General features: G+C 36.4%; 1 protein-coding gene across 6 annotated transcripts in view; it reads right to left on the bottom strand.

The window, feature by feature from the left end:
* LOC114880438 (kinesin-like protein KIF13B) overlaps window positions 1-20,611 on the bottom strand; it is a 57,343-nt gene that overhangs the window by 4,192 nt on the left and 32,540 nt on the right. Inside the window, exons 3-22 of one of the 6 annotated variants that reach the window (XM_046286167.1) lie at window positions 13,216-13,379; window positions 11,773-12,041; window positions 10,716-10,963; window positions 10,520-10,637; window positions 10,154-10,366; window positions 9,398-9,661; window positions 9,073-9,322; window positions 8,855-8,997; window positions 8,288-8,635; window positions 7,856-8,029; window positions 7,232-7,754; window positions 6,930-7,151; window positions 6,597-6,863; window positions 6,341-6,523; window positions 6,075-6,266; window positions 5,702-5,995; window positions 5,424-5,599; window positions 5,002-5,170; window positions 2,430-2,447; window positions 99-173 (exon numbers count right to left, since the gene is read on the bottom strand). In XM_046286167.1, the coding sequence (XP_046142123.1) occupies window positions 99-173; window positions 2,430-2,447; window positions 5,002-5,170; window positions 5,424-5,599; window positions 5,702-5,995; window positions 6,075-6,266; window positions 6,341-6,523; window positions 6,597-6,863; window positions 6,930-7,151; window positions 7,232-7,754; window positions 7,856-8,029; window positions 8,288-8,635; window positions 8,855-8,997; window positions 9,073-9,322; window positions 9,398-9,661; window positions 10,154-10,366; window positions 10,520-10,637; window positions 10,716-10,963; window positions 11,773-12,041; window positions 13,216-13,379 (4,310 nt within the window). The remainder of the gene's footprint in view (window positions 1-98; window positions 174-2,429; window positions 2,448-5,001; window positions 5,171-5,423; window positions 5,600-5,701; window positions 5,996-6,074; window positions 6,267-6,340; window positions 6,524-6,596; window positions 6,864-6,929; window positions 7,152-7,231; window positions 7,755-7,855; window positions 8,030-8,287; window positions 8,636-8,854; window positions 8,998-9,072; window positions 9,323-9,397; window positions 9,662-10,153; window positions 10,367-10,519; window positions 10,638-10,715; window positions 10,964-11,772; window positions 12,042-13,215; window positions 13,380-20,611) is intronic. The other 5 variants (XM_046286170.1, XM_046286168.1, XM_046286173.1 and 2 more) reach the window with 5 other exon arrangements.

Here is a 20,611-nt window from a genome sequence, read left to right as displayed (position 1 = left end):
TGGTCAAATATAATTTTAATTACAAAAAATTCTTTTTTTTTTTTCAAAATAAAAATTGAGCAAGTTTGAAAGAGTGGTCAACAACGAGTGTCACCTACACTTGGCAGAGGTGGATTGTTGCAGACGTGTCAATGAGTTGAGATTCAGGTTGAGATTCAGGAAAGTTGGTCTCGCTGAAAGGAGATAGACGTACTGATTACACGGCACTCTTTTATATATCATTTTTCTTTCTGGTCGTTCACTAAAAAAAACACACTACGATCTTTTTTCTCCTCTGAATGGCGAGCCTTTTAATGACAGCCTTTTTTTTTCCTCTTTTTACAGGCTTGTACAGTGATCAATCATGCCTGCAGGCTAGAAGACACTGGATAATGTGAGGCAAACCACACGAAATGTACACTTACACGTCGTTTTCTCGATGGCTGATAAACATTCATTTGCCGATACAATTACTGTACAGGTAAGTGATAATAGAAACAGCAATAAGTTTTAAATTTATATTTCTTAATTGTTGTTTCTTATCTCTTTATTTTATTCTGAGGATCGAACGTTTTCAACTCGCCATTTCAAACACAAATCCAAAATGCACAAATAAAATTTCTAACATTTTTCTAATTTCTAATGTTCTGCCTCTCGAGCATAATTTTCAAAGTGACCTCATTTCTGATATAAAATTAAATATGAAATTATAGGAGTCGAGTAGTTAAACTTTAATTTATAAATTAATTATCCATATCAATAATTAGAATTTCGAGGTCATATGCATTTTGAATTCGTTATGAATAAATTAACTCGTTTCAAGCCACTCATTTGAGAACATTAAATTTGAAATATTTATCTACATTAATTATTTTTGATACATTATTAATTTAATAAAAAAAATCTCATACTTAATATTCCCCAATGAGTACCATGAGTCGAAGGGAATTCAAATGAAGAGATTAGTTTAAAGTCAGTGGTGATTGTCTCAGTGTTTTCCAATAAAGATTTGTTATTAATAGTATAGTTAATAGCGTTAGACAGATTCTATACCTTCACAAAGCATGCTTGACTAATTCTTCAAACGATCATCTCATGCATTACTAATTACTGTTTAACTGTTTCCTAATTATTTCGTTGACTTTAAACTAATTCCTCTTTCAGACAAAGAAAATGGGAATCTTGCTAATCATACTTCATCATAAACTTATACATATACAAAAACAATAAAAATATAATTTGTTATATTTTTTCCCATTTTCTTATTTAATTATAAAAGCATCAGCTTTTTTTCCTTAATTCTTCTGAAAAACAATTCGATATCTTCAACGAATTATTTCTTTAATTATCTATTTTAATATCAATGAATTCCAAATTGTTTTTCAAAAGTGAATATCCACCTAAATCATTAATCGTATAAATAAATATTTATGTATGTATATTATGTACACATATATGATACAGTTATCCTACATCTGTTTCTAAAAAGAAATTGGCTCGATAGCACATTCACAGATAGAGACAGTGAAATTAGAACAACTTTACAAGCGACTTTCTTCTCATTTCTTTTTCATTTCTTTCTCTTTTTCTTTTAAGTTGGTCCACTTAGAATTCAGAATTCTTAACATACAGAAGAAAATATGATAATTCATTGAACCCGATTAAACGCATTCGTGCGCGTTCAACGAATTAACCAGATATAAAAAGAAAACTATAGAAATCATTTCTATTCTAATAGAAAAGAATTGTTTCATATATCCATGCTTTCAATTTTTAGAAGATCCGTAGATTCGGTAGATTAAATTCGTGAATACAGTGCCGGTGAAACAAAAAGAAATAATGATTTCTACGGCGTGGTGATTCTTTTTCTGATATGTTTTTAACTTCAATCATTTGATATGATTCGATCAGCACAGATCATCGCATAAGAGAAAAATAAAATTTTTGTGAGCGAAGATACGATTCAGTGACTAGCTGGATGCTTTGGTACATTGAAAAACCCATTCGCATGCAAATACGGTGATGGATAGATAGCGTTGCTCACGATTGCAAATGCACAACATAAACATCATTATTCAGATAGAAAAACATTAACAATGTTCAGAACTGGAGTTTCGAATTTTTGTAATACTTTTCAAATACACAGAAATGCGGAAAAATATTCAAATTTATAATAATAATTAAGAGAAATTAATTAGACCTAAAGGCAGGAAATTAATTTATTTTCAGAATAAAGTTCCAGGTTCTGAATATTATCAATGTTACAAAAGAAACGTCGTCGATCAGGCTAGAAGCATACTTTTTGATAAACCTAATAAAATTAAATAAAATTAAAACAGACAAACAGACAGACAGACTCAACCACTCACGAGACATATGTATACTAAAATAAAGTCGTCACTGCCTGTAACGGCATCGATTATTAAATATCAATCAAGACTCCATTTTACCTGAGTTCAGAATGGAGCCTTGCGTGGGCCGAAATAGTTGTAGAAGTAGTAGAGACGTAGTGTTAAAACAGAGGAACAGAAGAGACAAGTTGCATACATTAATCTTGTTGACCTCAGTTATTTTTCTATAAAATTCGCTATTCTTATAACAGCTCGTTAGAAAAATGAAAGACAGTCTTAGATACCGTAATTATAAGTGGTGGAGCTTAAGTGTCGTTGCTAAAAAAACGCTAGGCGAATTGTTGGAAAGAAACCACCCTAAAGTGTCCTCAGGTTTTTAATCAAATTTTGCATATCGATAGATAAGAAAAAAATATTACGGAACAATTTTTTTCCCACTCATTCGATATCGCGCCAGTACTAAATATCCGATCACGCGATATCGCGTGCTCGATTGCCAGTGCTTAGAGATTTTGGCACACATTGAACGGTTGGTTTCTTGGCTCTTGTAATACTAAATAAAAAAAAAGTAGAAGAACACTGGCACTAAGAATATTTAAAAGAAATAAATTCAAGAAAATTTTAAGTAGCATCAATGTTAAATTAATTCAGTAAAGTGGCAAGTGAAAAATTTTAATTAAAAAGTGTAGTCTGCATCCAAAATAATAAAAAGAGAGATTTCATATACCATGATCTATCAACATGCAAAAGCTGATTAAAATCTGAGGGTGGTACATGGGGTGGTTTCCTTATCAGAAAGAATCAAGTTTCTTTCCTTTTTTTTTCTTTTACCATGCTCAACTCTCTTTTAGCCGCAACGATGATAATCGCGGTTTATGTATGGTACGTTTCTAAGGAAGCTGTAACAATTAAGATGGGTCCAACAGATTGTGCGAAAAAGTTGAACATAGCGTGGTGACATAACAATATGATAGAAGCTGTAAATAGAATAAATACGAGATTCCAGTGTAATGGTGTTGGCCGCTAATTAGGAAATCGGTATTCGCTAAACATTTTGTAAGGACTGTGATCAGAAAGTCTTTTGATTGTGTCTGTTCTAAGTGACTGCTGTTTCCTTGCACCCTGTCTATTTTTATTGCATTCTAGTTTGAAAATTAAACTTTGCAAAAATAGATAGAAAATTCATTTTTTGATTGCTTATAAATACTTGAGAACTCAGTTCAATTGCTATTTAATAAAAGGAAAAGAAAGTTCCATTTCTTATATAAGTACAACAGAATTGTTTTTTCAGTGACAAAAATATTAAATAAAAATTTGTATATGTAAAAATTTAGAGACCTAATGCAAGGAAACGCAAACGATGAATGACATGAATTTTAACAACAAAAAAACTCAAAGAACCAAAAGGGAAACAGATGAAATGGTTATTTTCCATTATCCAATACAAAAGGAATACATAACAGTGGAATTTTCGAACAATCAAAACTAGGGTAAAATTGTAAAAAGTGACTAAATATATATCATGGCAAGGTGATAATATATATGTATATATATATATAAATATCAAAAAACACTGCATAAGCCACATTTCAAAAAATGAATCAATAGAAATCTCTTTGGTTGAATATTATTTAAGAAAGCGAAAAATCAAGGCAACGAGAAGTGATTCAATAATCTCTCTAAGGCTAAGGTTCTTAATTAAAAAACACAGTGCCATTAAAATTCATCAAAGCGTTATTATCCATTTGATAATAATTCAATCGTGATCAAAGCAAACTAAGATGTTGCATTCATTAATAATGATGAGATCTCGCATAAGATAGTAAAAAAGAAGAAAAAAACAAGTTGTCAATTCTCCAACGAAAACATTGAAACGAATTTCAATAATAAATTCATGGGGGAAAGGGGTAAAAGTAGCAATCCATTTAGCGATAATAATTCTGCGTCTGATAGCAAGCTTCTCGTATAAAAGAAAAACAGCGTGATTAAATAAAAATAGTTGTCCTTTGCTATTTCATAAAACTCCTCTAACGTTTCCAACGTTCATGGCAAAAATAATGCTTGCAGAGCAACAGAACTTTCCTTGCACATAATCTTGAAATTACCTTTTTGTTGTCGTACTTTATGGTAGTACCGTTGGTTATTGTTAAAGTTATTATGAACAATAGTAAACGTGTTAATTCGATGTTACCATTTCGAAAGGATAATTAAGAGTGATGTAATAATCGTTCGTAATTGAAAATGGATTACTACAGAAAAACGAACGGTGAAACTAATACATATGAAAATGAGAAGATGAATGTATGAGTGAATTCTGTGTGAATAATAAGAGAAAGAATTTTTCGTTGATCGTTTAGTATCGTTTTATTAATAGTACCAATTAATTTCTTCATCTTCTATGATTTCTTATATCTCATAATTGTATAAAAATCATCAACACCTTATCAACCTAATTAATTGACTAAGAATCTACGACTCAATTAAAATGAAAAATTATTCATTTCTTAAGTTACAATGCTTATTTATTTATTTTGCAAATGGTAGGATAAGGTGTTAACAATCGTCTGGATAATTTCATTTACTCAAGAAATCATAGAATATTTATTTACTGAATTTACTCGAAAATGTATCACTATCGAATTCAATAAGTGAAAGGTAAATGCATGCTTACCGATTCCGAATGGCTTCGATGGGGTGGACACAAAGTTCTCCTCGTTCCTTGTATGACCCGTGGACGCACGTCGAGAGTGTAATAAACCGTTTAATTCGGTATTGAGATCGGTTACGCTCTCGGAACGTGTCACGTTCAAAGAATCCATCGACGTGTCGGATCTCATGATCTGCAAGCAACAGCGTGTCGTATCATTCACGTTTCTAGGTAATCTGGTTACCGTTGTTCAATGCATTCTCTAAATAAATCTAAATAAATCAATGTTGAATTTGAATGAGGAACAAATCAAATAAAAAATGATCCAATAATTATTTAATCAAAATACAAAATAAAAAACCAAATGAACTGAACTAAAGGATATAAAATCTATTTCATGTAATATAAAATTAAGAAAGAAAAAACAAATTAAACGAAAAGCATACAGTGCGTCCAAGACGGCGAAGAGGCAGTAGTACCTGCGAGAAGTTGGGTACACTTGCTGTCTTGCGCATAAGTGGTTGCCCTTGTGCTTGCAGCAGTTCTTTCACAGCAACACTTTGTCGTAATCGGTCTAAAGTCAAGATACTTTCCACCGCAGAAACACCACGTGTGTATTTTTCTAAGCAAACATCAGAAGCGTTAATTTCCGGGCTACTATTCTAAAATCACCCCTAATGACACCCCTGAGGCATATAAAATTCTTCATTAAAATTTCCCTTACCAATGTACGTTTCGCCATCGCACAAACTATTATCTTCACCGCTCGCTGCTATTTGAGCCAAACTCTCACGGTCCTCCAGTTCTTCGCTCGCCTTTGGTATGTTAGATACAACTTCGTAAGTGACGCCAGTTTGGGTCAAACAGTCTGTCCGAACAATTTTCTTGAAGATTCTGTCCGTGATGCTCTGTCTTTTGTATATGTTTAAGGCCAATCGTTTACGTAGCACCAGGTCCATTGGCGCGGGATGCGACAGACGTACCGTTGTTTTTAGAATCAGGAACACTCGCTCGTTGGCTGAAATATATTTTTGTTGTAGAAGGAAAAAGATCCGGATGATCGATAATTTAGTGGATCATGAAATATAGCAACCTACCATCTGTAACTTTGTTTAGATGTATGTTGTCGTGTATACTGGAGTCCCAAGCAGCAATGGCACACACGTCCTTTTCTACGTGTCGAATTATTGGTAAACTGTAAAATTTATTCCCGTGTTCCTTGGGCAAGATCGAGTTCAGCCCTGTCACAGAAACCTCCTCTCCGGACTGGTGAGTTGAGAGGTCGTCAGCTGTAGATATTAACATAAGAAATGATTTATGGTAACAGGAATTTTCAATAGCTGTAAAGAATGTTGAAAAGTACCATTGAGATCAAGAAACAGAACTGGAATGTGTGGTTCCATGCCTGCAGGAGGATTCCAATCAGCAGGAGCACCTGGAATTCCTGATCCTGCTGCAGGAACTAACACTGCGTTTCTTTCCTCTGTCAAACTGACCCACTGATCCACCAAACTCTGTTCCCTTTCTATATCTTGCTCCGTTTTATCTGTACACAGAAAATTTCATCAGGTTATGCAATGATTGTTTAACTAATCAGCATATCTTTCTGATAAGCATACCTTGTTTGTTGATCAGCTTCTGTATCTGTTGATCCAAGTATTGTCTCCTTCTCATCAACGCCTCGCTCCATTTCTCTCTTAATATTCTCAAGTCTTCATCTTGATAACTGTCCAATGGAATTTGCAGACGATTCCTTACAGACACACTGCCAACGGCTATGTTTAATATCGACTGACAAATTATTGGCAATGTTCCTGAGTTTTGTACTGGTTTCACGCGAACTTGTATTCGCCGTTGTTGCCCTTGCCGTAATTGATAAATACCCCCTTAAAAAAGGAACAACAAGCTTTGATCTTCAGTTCTCAATTTAATTATTCATCTGAAACACATACCTGTCCACATATCTTGTTTCACTACTACGTCAACTGGTGAATATTCTCCTTGTTCATTTAATTCTTGAATCTCTACCCACAGTTCAATCTTCCTCGTTAATTCGGACCATCTATCAGCCAGTGATCTAGCTTTGGCTAATTGTTGTTCAACTTCCCAGCCAGGTTTGCTTCTCGAGAAACCGGCGCTTCGGTGTCCCCAAACTTCTATGCTTAAGGCCCCTTCTGCATAGAAAATTGAACATCGTATAAATTTTCTTAGGATTTTATGATAGAATTTTCGATTCTCAGAATGGTCCCTTTACCAGAACAGTGTTCCATGAACTCTTCCGTGATGGGCACGTTAAAATCCGTCGTGTGATCAAACTTGAACACCAAAGAGTCTCTCTGTCCCATTTGACAATTGGAATTAAGCTGTTCGGTGTTATCCACCGCCGGCACCACTATTGGTTCCGGATGTCCATAAAACATATACTGACAAAACACAAAATGACTGAGGGACAATGGTAAACCGGTGGCTTGTTTAATGGTCACGCGACAGGTGATGTGACTCGATCCGGAGTAATCTTCGGGTTCCGACGAGGTACTGTCTGCCGATGATTCCGATGCAGCCTCGCAGATACGATCCTGTGGGAAATGGCCGGATATGCGACTAATCTCGACCTGCAGTCGTCCAGCGACTTCTCCCTGTTGGCTGATTATCGGCGTGTGATAGTCTAACCGTACGTCGTGAAACAGAACCTCTAAGAAAATATTCGCTACTCCGATTAGATTATGGTTCTCCTGTGACTCGTAGAAAGGATCTTGCGTTTTCCCCGGTAGCTCGTCCTGTTCGAAATAGAAATGTTTATTCATTCTTTCATTTTCAATTTCACGTCAAGTCGATCAGCTTCGCTTCTGACACCGTTATAATTGAACTGAAGATTTACCTTCATGACAGGTGGTCGTTGACAATTAGGATCTTTTCTGTCCTCGTACATATCCCGCATGTCGACCAATTTGTTTTCTAATTTCTCCATCGTCCACACCTGGCTGCCCGTGTTGATTCTCTTCACCAGAATCGCTGGCTCGCTGACGAATGCTCCTCGCTGAAAAAATACACTCTGCATGTCGGAGAGTGTGAAAAGTAAAAGAAACAGAAATAAATAAACGAACATAAAAGAAGGAAATAATAGCAATGAAAATATAGAACATTGAAAATTTCTCAAAAATAATAAAAGAGAATTTGTAACATAAGGATCGTTTAGAAGATTCTTCAATTTTAGACTTTCAACAGAAAAGAACAGAGTTCACGTCCAGAAATCTTAATAGTAAACCATGAAAATTTCAAGGAACACTTTGCTTTTTCTCGTATATTTTACCTTTCTATTTGGACTTAAATTATTCGGCGGAATTTGTAAAGTGACGCTAAACTTGGTCTGTTTTCCCATTTCCTCAGCCAAGAAGTTAGCCTCCTGCACCAAAGCGTTCGCCTTCAGTATGTCAGCTTTTAATTGACCTAAACTCCTCTTGAACATCTCGTCCCTCTCCTGCGCCCATTTCTCAACACGCATTTGAGTGGTCGGTGTGCAAGCGTGCATTTTACCGCTTTGACTACCCCTCAGTGGGTCGTACGGTACATATGGCGAGTACGGTGTCGAAGGAGATAAAATATTGCGAAGCTGTTGAAACTGTCGTTCGTATTCCTGCCTCTGCTTCTCCAGTGCAACCTGAAGTCGAAACAAAAATATTTCTATATTCAGCAGATATATGGTCACAAAATAATTTAATATTCCAAGTGGTAGTTCAACATTCTTAATTACAAACAGAAGTTGAAAAATGAATTTAACTTAAATTAACACCAGAAGCATTTAACGAAGAAGTAGATCAATACCAAAGACAATAGGAATCTTGAAAAGAATTTTAAAAAGCAGAAGTTTCAAGCATACCTGCTTATCTTCCTCGTGCTGCTTTTCTAGTCTCGCGATGGCTCTTTGAATAGGATCGTTCGACAGCTCGTTAAGCATCAATTCTTCTCGGGCAAAGTTGTAATCAATATTCTGAGCGGGCGTTTGAGGCTCGCTGTTAATTGCTGCGAACGTAGACTCGATAAGAAGGCAATTTTCTTTTTTTTTAATTCAATTAATCAGACTCAGGAAGCATTTACCTGTTGCACTTCTCGGACAGTTCACCCGGAAGAAATGATGATTGCCCCATACGATCCTGTCCCCGTGTAGTAAGGGTGTTTTCTCCACCACCTGGGTGCCGTTTACGAAACACCTAGCACCGTTTAATGGCGTCATGTAGAGGCCAGATTCTTCTATCGTGATGACACAGTGTTCAGGGAGGATACCTAATCCGTGTAATTGAATATCCTGATCGGTTTTCGCCGAACGACCTCCCACCAGAGTTCTTTCCTACAAAGTACACAAGGCTTTAATTTGTTAGAAATACCATTTTCTTTTATTTCATCTGAGAACATCCAATCGTACTTTCAGGTAGTAAACCAACAACTCGTTCAAACTAGGATCGTCGTTCAGATTGACGAGGTAATACTTGTTCTTCTCCACTTGGATACCAGAAGCTTGAACGCTGATCCCCATTTTCTCCAGGGCTTGCTGCCTTTCGTGCTGCAACCTCTCAGTTTTTACAAGCTTCTCTTCCCACGTTTGAGACATCTCCTTCATTAATCGTTCCGATTCAGACAGCTTCTCCGTGATGTCTGTGCGTTGTTGGCCCACTATCGAACCTTGTCCCTTTTGTTTAAGAAAAAGAGAAGAAGAATTTTTATCAAACTTCTGTCTTTACTCGATGATCGAGTAATAATAGTTCAATGGAAAACGAATGAAAGGTCTATATACAGTGGGTCTGTCTTTCAATGTCTACAATTAAAATTTCATCTAAAAACGTGACTAATTATTTTAATTACTTGTAACTTCTAAATAACATACTTAAATGTACAAATGTCATATTTTAAATTTTCATTATACACTCGCATAAAAAAGTTGAAAAATTATCCTTCATTATTTTTTTTCACGATTTCGACAAACTGTAATTATTTAAAACAGCAAAAATATCTTACTAAATTAATTTTTATAGCTTCTCAAAAATCTTCAACTCATATGGTCCAATTTTAAACGAGGTACTCTGTTTTAAATGGTGTAGAAATACTTTTTGGACCCACTGTATATAATACAGCGAAGGTGTTAATGACCATTAGTTCGTTTCAACGCGTCTCGATGACTCACAGTCGCGTGTAACAGCATCTCCTTCAACGTTTCCACTTCCTGTCTCAATTCCCGTATGATCCTAGCGTTCGGATCCTCGTTGACCACCGCGTGATTCACGATCCTCTTCGCTCTGTCAGCGTATCGAAGAGTAGAAAGGGTTTCCTCGTAGTTATCCGCCGCTGGAGATATAGTAGCCACCATCACTGTTTTACTGTTTCCACCGAGATTATCCTGAATTTCAAATAACCCATTCAATATTTATGAATTCGAACGCGTTCACAGCCACTGACGTAATTTCTATTTGATTTCTATGCAAATTCTCTTTGCAGACGAATTTGATCGATCTCTCTTGGATTTTAGTATTATTTTATGTTACATCGATACCTTTAACAGCCACGTGAGAACAGAATCCCTGTACGGCACAAATTTGTCCTTATTCTTATTACTTCCGGAATTCTGATCCGCCAGCTTTGAAATGACTAGACCCAACGTCGTTAGGGATCTGAAAATATTTTTATATTATATAGAAATATTATCTTGTGCTTGGAAAATATTTCATTTTCAATCAAAGAATTTTTACTTGTTTATATTGCTTCCTTCTTTAAGCCTATCGCCTACTGCTCCAGTTTTCACAGCCCTTTCGCTCCCCGCTAAGTCCACCAAACTCATCCTGGATACCTTCTCCCCGCTCACCCCGCTCTTCGAATCCGTCAATGTCTGCGTAAGGATCACAGAGAAGACCGCGTGCGAACGAGAACTCTCGGAATTCATATTTGTCGCTGCCACCGTTCTCGATTTATTCCCCTCCGCCATCAGATTGTCAATATCCTGTCGAATTAACGATCAATTTATTTACGGTTAAAAAATCGAAAAATTTTCGTCTAATTGATGAAACGAAGAAATTAAAATTATTTATCCTAGTTCACAGTCGATAGAACAAATTGAAACATATCACGCGTTATTGGTATGTACGAAACGTGTTTGTTGCATAAAACAGCTAACCACTACCTTCGATCCATGTAAAACGACCTGATTTTACTTTCTGAAAGGATCGTGTATCATTACCTTCGTTCAGTTTAATGTTCCTACCTCGGCTGGACGATCAGTAAAAGTCAGTCGATCGATCGATCACGATCCTGACGATCCATTGTTTCCTCTTTAATTCATTCATGAATACAATTTACACGATATCGTACTATCGATGGGTCATTCGAGGTGTTAATTCATCGTTAATCATTCGAAGCTATCGTCGTTCGAAAATTAATTAAAATAAGACTCTGAGATTTTGAAATCGTTGAATTTTATTTTCAATTGCTGTTTGATATCCGATACTCAGTCCAAGCAGAATTGTCTTTGCTATAGAGTTCGATCACGCAGAATGTTGTATCGTTAAAGAAATTAAATTGCTGAAGCACTGCAACGACAGATATTGATCAACAACAGTTTCCCTTTGGAACTGAGCCAATTGTCGGTCAAAACAAGTGATAAAGAGACATTACGCCGTTTTGTGGAGAAAATGTACAAATGTATATCTCGATGATCATCGAAACAGAGATATGGTTAAATGATACTGTTCGCAGTGATGTAGGTTTCCTTGTTAATATTCCTTTTGGTTTAGTCAATGGATTATCGCATACCTGAAAGGATGTGACTGCAAGTTGACTTAGTCCATCCACGTACGGTCCTAGGACATTGTGTTCCCTCACTTTGAGCGACTGTTTGTTCGGCTTTGGATCAAGCAGGTCGTGCACCTTTTCGTTGTAGATCTCCATATACGATACTTCAACCTTGTACGTGAGTTCTAAACTCTGTTGTTTCGCGATCATGTCGAATAAGTTGTCACAAAGACGTGGTATGATGCCTTTGTTCTCGCCGCTTCCCATCATCGTGTACGATTTCCCAGACCCTTCAAAGAAATCATTCCAAAATCCCATTAACACCTTCGTTACGTTACGCTAGTGACTCTTCAATTTTCATAGGATCGAAGATTACAGAAATTTATAAATTTCCAAATTTCTAAGTCCCCAAATTTCTAAGTTCCCAAATTACCAAATTTATAAATTTCTAGGTTTCAAATTTCCAAGTTCCCGAATTACCAAATTTCCAAATTTTCAGGTCTCCAAATTTCTAAGTTCCCGAATTACCAAATTTCCTAATTTCCTCAAAGGTCCTCAAATTTCTAAGCTCCCAAATTAGGTAACTAGGTAATTTAGGAATTTGCAAATATGCAAATTAGGAAGCACCGAACTCGTTCAGTTTGGCATAAACTGAGCTTCTTCTACTATATCGTCGTCTCCAAGAATCCTCCGCTCCTAACTCGCTCTTTGGCAATATAACGAGAGTCTACCCAAGGGAAACAGATAAAGCAAGTATTTGCAATGCCTACGAAGCAAAGTTTAACCCTCAATTGACACTACACCGTATTCTCAACCCTTAACAGGTTTCTCATTCTCAACTTCTTGCCAAGTTATCTTCGTCTTCGAGTCGATAAGTGCTTTGAGAGGATGATAAGTCGAGAGGTTAAATCCGATTCGTCGATGTCAAGCGAGCACCTAAGTGAATAAGAAAGACCCGCTAGAGCCTTTAGAAGTGCATAATCTGATTCTTTTTTTTTTTTTCTCTCTATTCTCTTCTCTCCTGGAATATACAAGCACGATTGTTCACGCGACAACGTTAGTCGTCGCTTCGGTCAATGTCTCTCTGTATAAGATCAACCCACGTTTACCATCGTTGGCCCCTCTAATTGCATTACTCGTCGCGTTCAACTATACACGAGCAGACAGTTATTGCGTCGGGGTTGGAACTCTGCTCTTATCAACAGGAATTAAATGGTACGGGGAACCTAAATGGGGATCGACGCTGAAAATCTACAAAGCTGTTTCAATTTCATATTTCTCCAGATAAAGATTTTTCCAATTCTTCAATTTTCTAATTGATACACTATCGATTGATTTATTTCACGCCACAAATACACGATTTTTTGAAGGACATGTAATTCATAGATCTATGAATTTAGGGCTATCTAATCATTAGATAGTGTTAGTGTGATTTTTGGAAAAAGGGTTGATTTCGAAACTCACCAGTTTGCCCATAAGCGAAGATGCAGGCGTTGTAACCCTGGAATGCATTGTCCAAAATATCACGTCCCAGGGCGTCGAACACCACCTCCTGGCTCGCGAAATTTTCTGCACTTGGGTCCAGCGAATGGAAACAATGATCGAACGCGAACGTTTTCGGTTTGTTCCTGCAATTAGACAAATCAAGAAAATATATCATTTTCATTCGTGAAACATATCGCGATCAATATGTGCCTTCAGATTTATTCCGAAAGGGGTTAATAATAATATGGATAAAAATTGTAAAGACAACTTTATTTTTCTAGATACTTAAAATTACTTTTATTGTTTCTTTCCTCCGCCAAATATTAACACGTCACTGATGGAATTAAAGCGTCTCAGCTTTAATGCAGTCGCGATATTAATCCATATATTTGCAATAATGGAAGTCCCAGGAGGTGCAGCGCGGAACAATCACATTGTATCAATAATTACATACATCTCACGGTATCTTTCATCAATTTATAGACGCCTGGGATTTCAGCAGCAGGAAAGCTGCGAATATTGCCACGTAAAGGGGTTGATTTCAAACCCTTTCCCTGCTAAAAGTATCTTCTCTATTAAATCCATTTTTTCTCGAGGGAGTAAAATGAAACGCTCAGATATTAATTGCAATCTTTTTATAATATTCCAATAATTATCCGCGATACAATGTACATTCTTATAATAATTATTCGTTACATCAAATTATTATAAAGTGCCACTTATGGTATATCAATTTGCAGCTTAAAAATTAAGGAAAATTATTGCAGAAAAATTTGATAAATTTTTTTAAATATGAAATAATTGAAATAATGGCTGATTTAATCCTTACGTAATAAAGTGAAGTGAACATTAGACGAAAGGTAAAGGTAGAAGAAATGAGATCAGATGGGAAGTGACAAAGCAATCTTATTTTTATGTCCTTGTTGAATTATTAGAAAAGTTGTCGTTTTCCATTGCACGGGAAATACGAAGGCTTGCTAGCTGGAAATGAAAACGATTTCCTCTTGTCCTGGATATCAAAGAGCACGACCCTGTCTCAACGTCAAAAAGCTCGATCCCGTTGAAAACGAACGACGTTCTACGCATCGACTCCCTATTGATTTCCCGTCGTATTTTCTACCCGAGTAATCAGTTTCCATCGGCTTTTCCGATTCTCCACGCGGAAAAAAAAACTGGAACGTTTAGTTCACCGGCGAATCATTACGGCTTTATTACTTAAGAAAGCTTGAAACTTGTTAGACCGAACAGGCTGAGTAATTAATGAAAGGGACCAAGAAATGGCAATTGAAAGCTGAATTTCTATCTCTACCTTCCTTCATTTTTTATTTAAACTGACGTTTGTGACTTCATATTTTATGTCGAAAAATTATTTCAAACTTTTCAGTTACTGTTTATTATAATTAATAATCAGCCATTTTATATAGCAAAAATTAATTAAGCGTTTATGTAGTTATTTTCTTCAGTCTTTAAGCTTTAAATTGATATATCGTAAACGCTGTTTCGTTATATTTTTATGTCATGAAATTGTCTTAGAATTTTTACGCTCCACATTATGGTACTTGTACGTTGCGATCCACGATCGCTCATTCCGTATTAAGAATATTAACGAAACCTTTATATAGTCATTTTCATTAGATTTTAAGCTTTAAATTGATATATCGTGAGTGCCGTTTCGCGATACTTTTATGTCACGAAATTGTGTCAGACTTTATCCGATATTGTACTTCGACATTGCGAAAGATGTACAGTGAACGGTTCATCGATAATACTGAAAAATTTACCATCTCGTTGATGTACACTTTCCAACTCTGTTCTCGTCCCTTCGATGTTTTATGTAAATCCAATATTTCCAATTTTTTTACACGCTTTACTTGGACGGTACTCGTTGCAAAATCAGCGACGAAAAAACCCTTGCCGAGTTAAATGAATACGATTTCATCTGAAATAGTCGTGAAAGCCTCCCATTTCGAATCGAATGAATGCCGCGGGAAAAAAAAAACCGCCGAGCTTCTTTAATATGCATGGAAATTCCGAGTGGCTGTTTGATTCATTCAACCGAGCCGAATTTAAATTCAGATTACGCTTTTCTTTACATCTCTCGCCCCGTTGTTTTGTCTATTTAAACTCTGTTCAAAACGATTACGTTCACTGAACAAACAATTCTCTGATCGTGAAAGCAATTTTATTTCTCACCAAAAATTTGTCAACGCAATCCTTTCCTTTTTAATTTATCATTTTCCATCAAATTACTATAAAACATTCATTATTAAAAATAAAATCGAAATAACAAGAATCAAGTATCTCCTTCTCTAAAAAAAAAAAATTAAACTCGTCTTATATTTAATGATGCTCGCAATTCAAATTAGTTTGATTACTCGATCGATCGACGTAAATCGAAATTCCCCTAATGGTATCGTGTATAATAAAAGTTTCCGTTCTATCACCGAACCAGGCTATGTATTAAGAGCAAACATAATTAGTTGAGCTAGTGATGTCGCCCAGCTAAAAGTTTACCCGTGACATTCTAATTGCGAACGCAGATAAACAAGGAGAAAAAGCAAACGCGTACAGTTTCTCAGCAGTGGGACAAAGTTAATGGGGACAGGTGTGGGATCGATACTGACCCAGGTGTATCTAGAATTTTTTTTTATTTTTCTTTTTCAACACGTTTCTAATACTTACCTGAATAAAAATTTCTAATTGATGGCATTGTTTTCTGTTAATTATTGCGGTACTATATATGTACTATACTTCGCTGTATTCAACGCGTTTAATAATTCATCGATCACGCACGATATTTCCTCCCTAAACTCGGAAATTTCGTTCAACTTTGAACTTTCATTCGATTAGCAAGAAAAGTAGCCAGGGGTACTCGAAAGTTTTCGGATCGGAAATTTTACGGGACACCATAGACCTCGGTAAACGATTTCGCGTAGTTCGAAATCGATTGGAAAGTTTGTTGGAAAGGACGAGCGGCAGTAAGCAACGGTCGTTTCCCTGCGTTTTCATCGGACGATAAAACTTTCTCGATCGGCCCTGGCGAACGTGCCAACAGACGTCCTCTTGGTCGTGTCTAGCCAGAATTGTTTCGCCGATCGGCGAGGATATCAACGTTTTAATGGCGTCTTAAATCTGCGAAAACAACGCGAGCACAGAGAAAAGTAGTTTGCATAATTACCGGTGGCACGCGTTTCATTGCTACGATTAAACCCTTCTCCTCTACTAAAATAGAAAAGTTTCGGAAGAGTAACGATCCTCATATTCTTCCAGCGAATCTTACAACTGAAAATGCTCCACTTGAACGGATAGTTTCCAGAGGAATGTGCCATTATTAGGTTGTTGCATATGAAATGGCTAATTTCGAAACAGGGAGAAATTCATGACTTAAAAGTAGCGCCAAATGGTACTTGTCGTGTATCAAATTAAAGCTTAAGATTTAAGGAAAATTGCTGTCTTAACGCAAATTAGCTGAAGCTTCGTTAGAACAGACATCAAAGAAAATCTATTAACCCTTCATTGCATCCTTAATTTCCTCAATTTTAATTAAAAAATAAATACATTTCTAAATAATAATAACTTCTGGCTTCTTTTAAAAATTTTTTTAATATTGCAAATTAACTGCACCTTTTTTTAACTTCCTCCACTTCTAATATTTCCACTCTTATATCAAAAGTGTTCCAACTCCTCTGAATCATCCACAGACACATCGTAAAATACCTGTCTCGCGTCCAAAGATTCCCTCGTCGATAATATCAGGGGGATGACACAGAGGGGTCGTTCACTCCCGAAACCGTCCCAGGGGTGGAGAGGTAAAAAAAAAGGCAGGGCGTAGTGGAAGAAGGCTCACGAAAACACTTGGCACACGCAAATTGGGCCGACCTCGACGGCTCCAAGAGATTCGTTTTCGCGTTTCTGGCACGATGTTTGCGAGACTTGTGTGCTAAAGTAGACGCAGGCCGCTCGATAGTCCCTGTTTTAATCGAGACCGAGTTCCTAACGGGTTGCATAGAAGGGTTGACCATCGCGTGACCGTACCCCTTCGACCTCCATTCTACCCAGTGTCCATTAAATCACTACCGTATGTTTCTGTTTTATTAATGGTACTGTTTTCTGACTTTATTTGATGGTCAAAGAATTTTTCATAAGCCTGATAGATTTTTATGAAAATTTAAATATCATGAGTCTCGTAAGATAATTAAAGTTATTTTCAATAGAATGAACCTCCTTCCACTCAGTGTCCATTAAATCACTACCGTATGTTTCTGTTTTATTAATGGTACTGTTTTCTGACTTTATCTGATGGTCAAAGAATTTTTCATAAGCCTGATAGATTTTTATGAAAATTTAAATATCATGAGTCTCGTAAGATAATTAAAGTTATTTTCAATAGAATGAACCTCCTTCCACTCAGTGTCCATTAAATCACTACCATATGTTTCTGTTTTATTAATGGTACTGTTTTCTGACTTTATTTGATGGTCAAAGAATTTTTCATAAGCCTGATGGATTTTTATGGAAATTTAAGTATCATAGATGGGTCTCATAAGATAATTAAAGTTACTTTCAATAGAATTAATTCACCCTGTATAGCGGTGATCTTTCAGAAAGGGATACAATTTTTATTAACACCCCATGCGAATGGAAAATATAGCTTTTCTAATATAGGTGAGCTTGAACGTCCTTCGACACGCGAACCACTGCAGTGGTCAGACGATAAGTAGTAAAGGTGTACAGGTGGTCAGACGTAACCGAATTGAGTGATTCACTGCTCTAGTTCGAATCTTTACGAGCCCTTTCGTCGGCCCATATTTCTTCGCTCGTGGTATTCTTAGTAAATGATTCATAGAAAATGAAAAAAAAAAAAGAAATACAGTAAAACCTCTATAAGTCGTCATTTTCCTTTTCTCGTCATTTTTTTTACTCCGTTTAAATCGTCAAAATTTCTCGGTCCCTTGAGTGACGACTTATGAAGGTTTTACTGTAGTAGGGAATTAAAAAATTGAAAACGAAAAGGTGGTAAAAGAACAATTTGCAAGAATTTCAATTAGAGAGACAATAGCTGGAAGCCGACTAGTGGTAGTCGCACAATTGCCTCGACAAAACGAATTATCCGTGGTGGAAGGCTAGGCTTTCGAAGGGACGGATGCAAATCGGTGAAAGCGGGGGCCGATGAAGATCGCTGCAGGCGGGTCGGAAGTGGCAGGGTGAACGGTGAATCGGGGCTTTAACGAAGGTAAACTTAATTAAGGTAGTTGTCGCTGTCGCAGCACAGGCTGCGTAGGCACAGGACCAATAAATCCGGCATTTCGTTTCAATAATACACCAAACCTCTGGAACTTACATTCCTTATTTCTCATTATTAAAATATTCATTTAAAAATATTAGTATCTCAGAATTTTTAAATAATCCTAGGGCGGACCATGGAGAGAGCCTCAATTTTAATTCAATTTCATATTTCATATTATTTTGGCTCTTCGAAAATTAAATCTGAAAATCATTCTCTTTTTCTATCCCAGCTTCGAAAGGCATAGAAATAAATTATCAACCCGAAGACTTTTCGCTCTTAGCACGGAATCGGTTAATACCGATCCGATAAAGCAGGACGATGTTTAATGTTTCAAAAGCTTATGAATAAAGGATGAAAGGGGAAAGTTGTGCCGGTCGATGGAGGAGTTTTTTCAGGGACGCTTCTATCTTTCTGTCCATTCCAGTCGATAGATAGGTCGGTATAAAACGAAACGAGGGGTTGAAAATCAGCCCTAGTGTCTTGGAATTTTCATCTATCCCCGTGAAAAATGTTCGAACGCGTTACACTGCGAAACTTTCTGCTCTCGTTCATTTTATTTATTTCGCTTTTTATTGGAAATAGCGATAGTCAATTCTGATGACGAATACAGGGGATTTCCACTGACGATGAGTCAGAGTTTTCATATTTTCCCTGATCGTGCGATAATTTCTGATCGATAAACGTGGGTTGGATTTCAAATTAATTTTTCATTCGCGTGTCGCGAACAATTACCGACATTCTTTAGATAAGTAATTTGATTGTACTATTTAGAATAATAGATTGAAATGTTCCCAAGGAACATCGGTTATTTTTAATTATTTTAACAACTTGATCCGTTGCATCGAGAGGTCTAATAGGAAAGGAGTAACAGGTAGGTGGCGATACAGCCTTGATCGATCGTGTGAGAACGCATCAGCGTTGCACCGGAAGTGGAGTGAAGAGCATTTAGTAGGTAAATTACGTGGACGTCGTTCATCGTCGTGGTGAGGAAAGATTTTTATTTCGATGAAACGGGTGGTGAATGAAATAAATCTTAGAACTAATTAATTTTTCAATTCTTTATTATTATTATTTATTACATCCTTTCTACAAAATAATATTGCGTACAATTTTCTACCTTTCGAAATTTAAATTTAAAATACAAGGAACTGAAGGAAAGGATTACGTAAAGGATGAACAGAGATATTGTATTATTCATTAGCTGTTATAAATAAGCTAAATCCCAGGCAGAGAATTTCCCAACAAAATAAGGGAAATCCTATGCGGAAAATACAGTCATTTAAGGTTACCCGGTATCAGGGTGAAATGGAAAAATTCTTGATCCTTGTAAAAGAGCACGCGCTTCGTGAGGTGAATTCATTAAATTGAAATAAAGGGGTTGAAACACGTCCTCAAACTGCGGCATAATTTAAACGTGGCATTATAATTGCGCGATACTTTGACCAAAGAAATTTTCTTTTATTTTACTTCGGCCTTTATGCTTCGAATCGTTCAAGGTTTTTTTTTTTTCTTATACACATTGTGAAAACGATTCTGCATGCAAATTTAAAGCTTCCAGGTTAAAATGAATTTACGTTAAATATCAAATGAATTTTAAACAAGTTTAGATTAAAATACCGATAAACAGGTAAATATTTTCTTAATCATTTTTAGATTGATTTTTCTTCAACGATTTAGTATTCGCTTATTTTTATCTCTTTGTCCACCGTTCAGTGGAATAAAACAGGTTTATAAAATGTGGTAATCAGGGGTTGATCGATTCTCGCCCGAGAAAATACTTCTTTAGAATGAAACAATCGAACAGAAACAACAATGATACGACCACTTTGAAAAGCCTCGCGATACAATGTCTCGTTAGCATAGATACACTTTACCAGTCTGGCAAAGCTTTATACCCTTTCCAAAGATTCTTCTTTTTTCCTTTCCATTCTCCCTCCTCTAGTTCTGCACGTCGAGGCGCCGTTTGAAAGCGTCGCAAAGCACAAGGTGTTCCTTTTTTCACTGAAGGAACTTGTGGCAAGCTCTGTGTCAAGTATCTGATCTCTTGTTCGTCGTCAAGGAGTTTTTTGGCCCTCTGCCAGCCATCTC

The sequence above is a fragment of the Osmia bicornis genome, chromosome 6, assembly GCF_907164935.1.
Source record: "Osmia bicornis bicornis chromosome 6, iOsmBic2.1, whole genome shotgun sequence".
NCBI lineage: Eukaryota > Metazoa > Arthropoda > Insecta > Hymenoptera > Megachilidae > Osmia > Osmia bicornis.
This window is presented reverse-complemented; position numbering and strand designations above follow the sequence as displayed.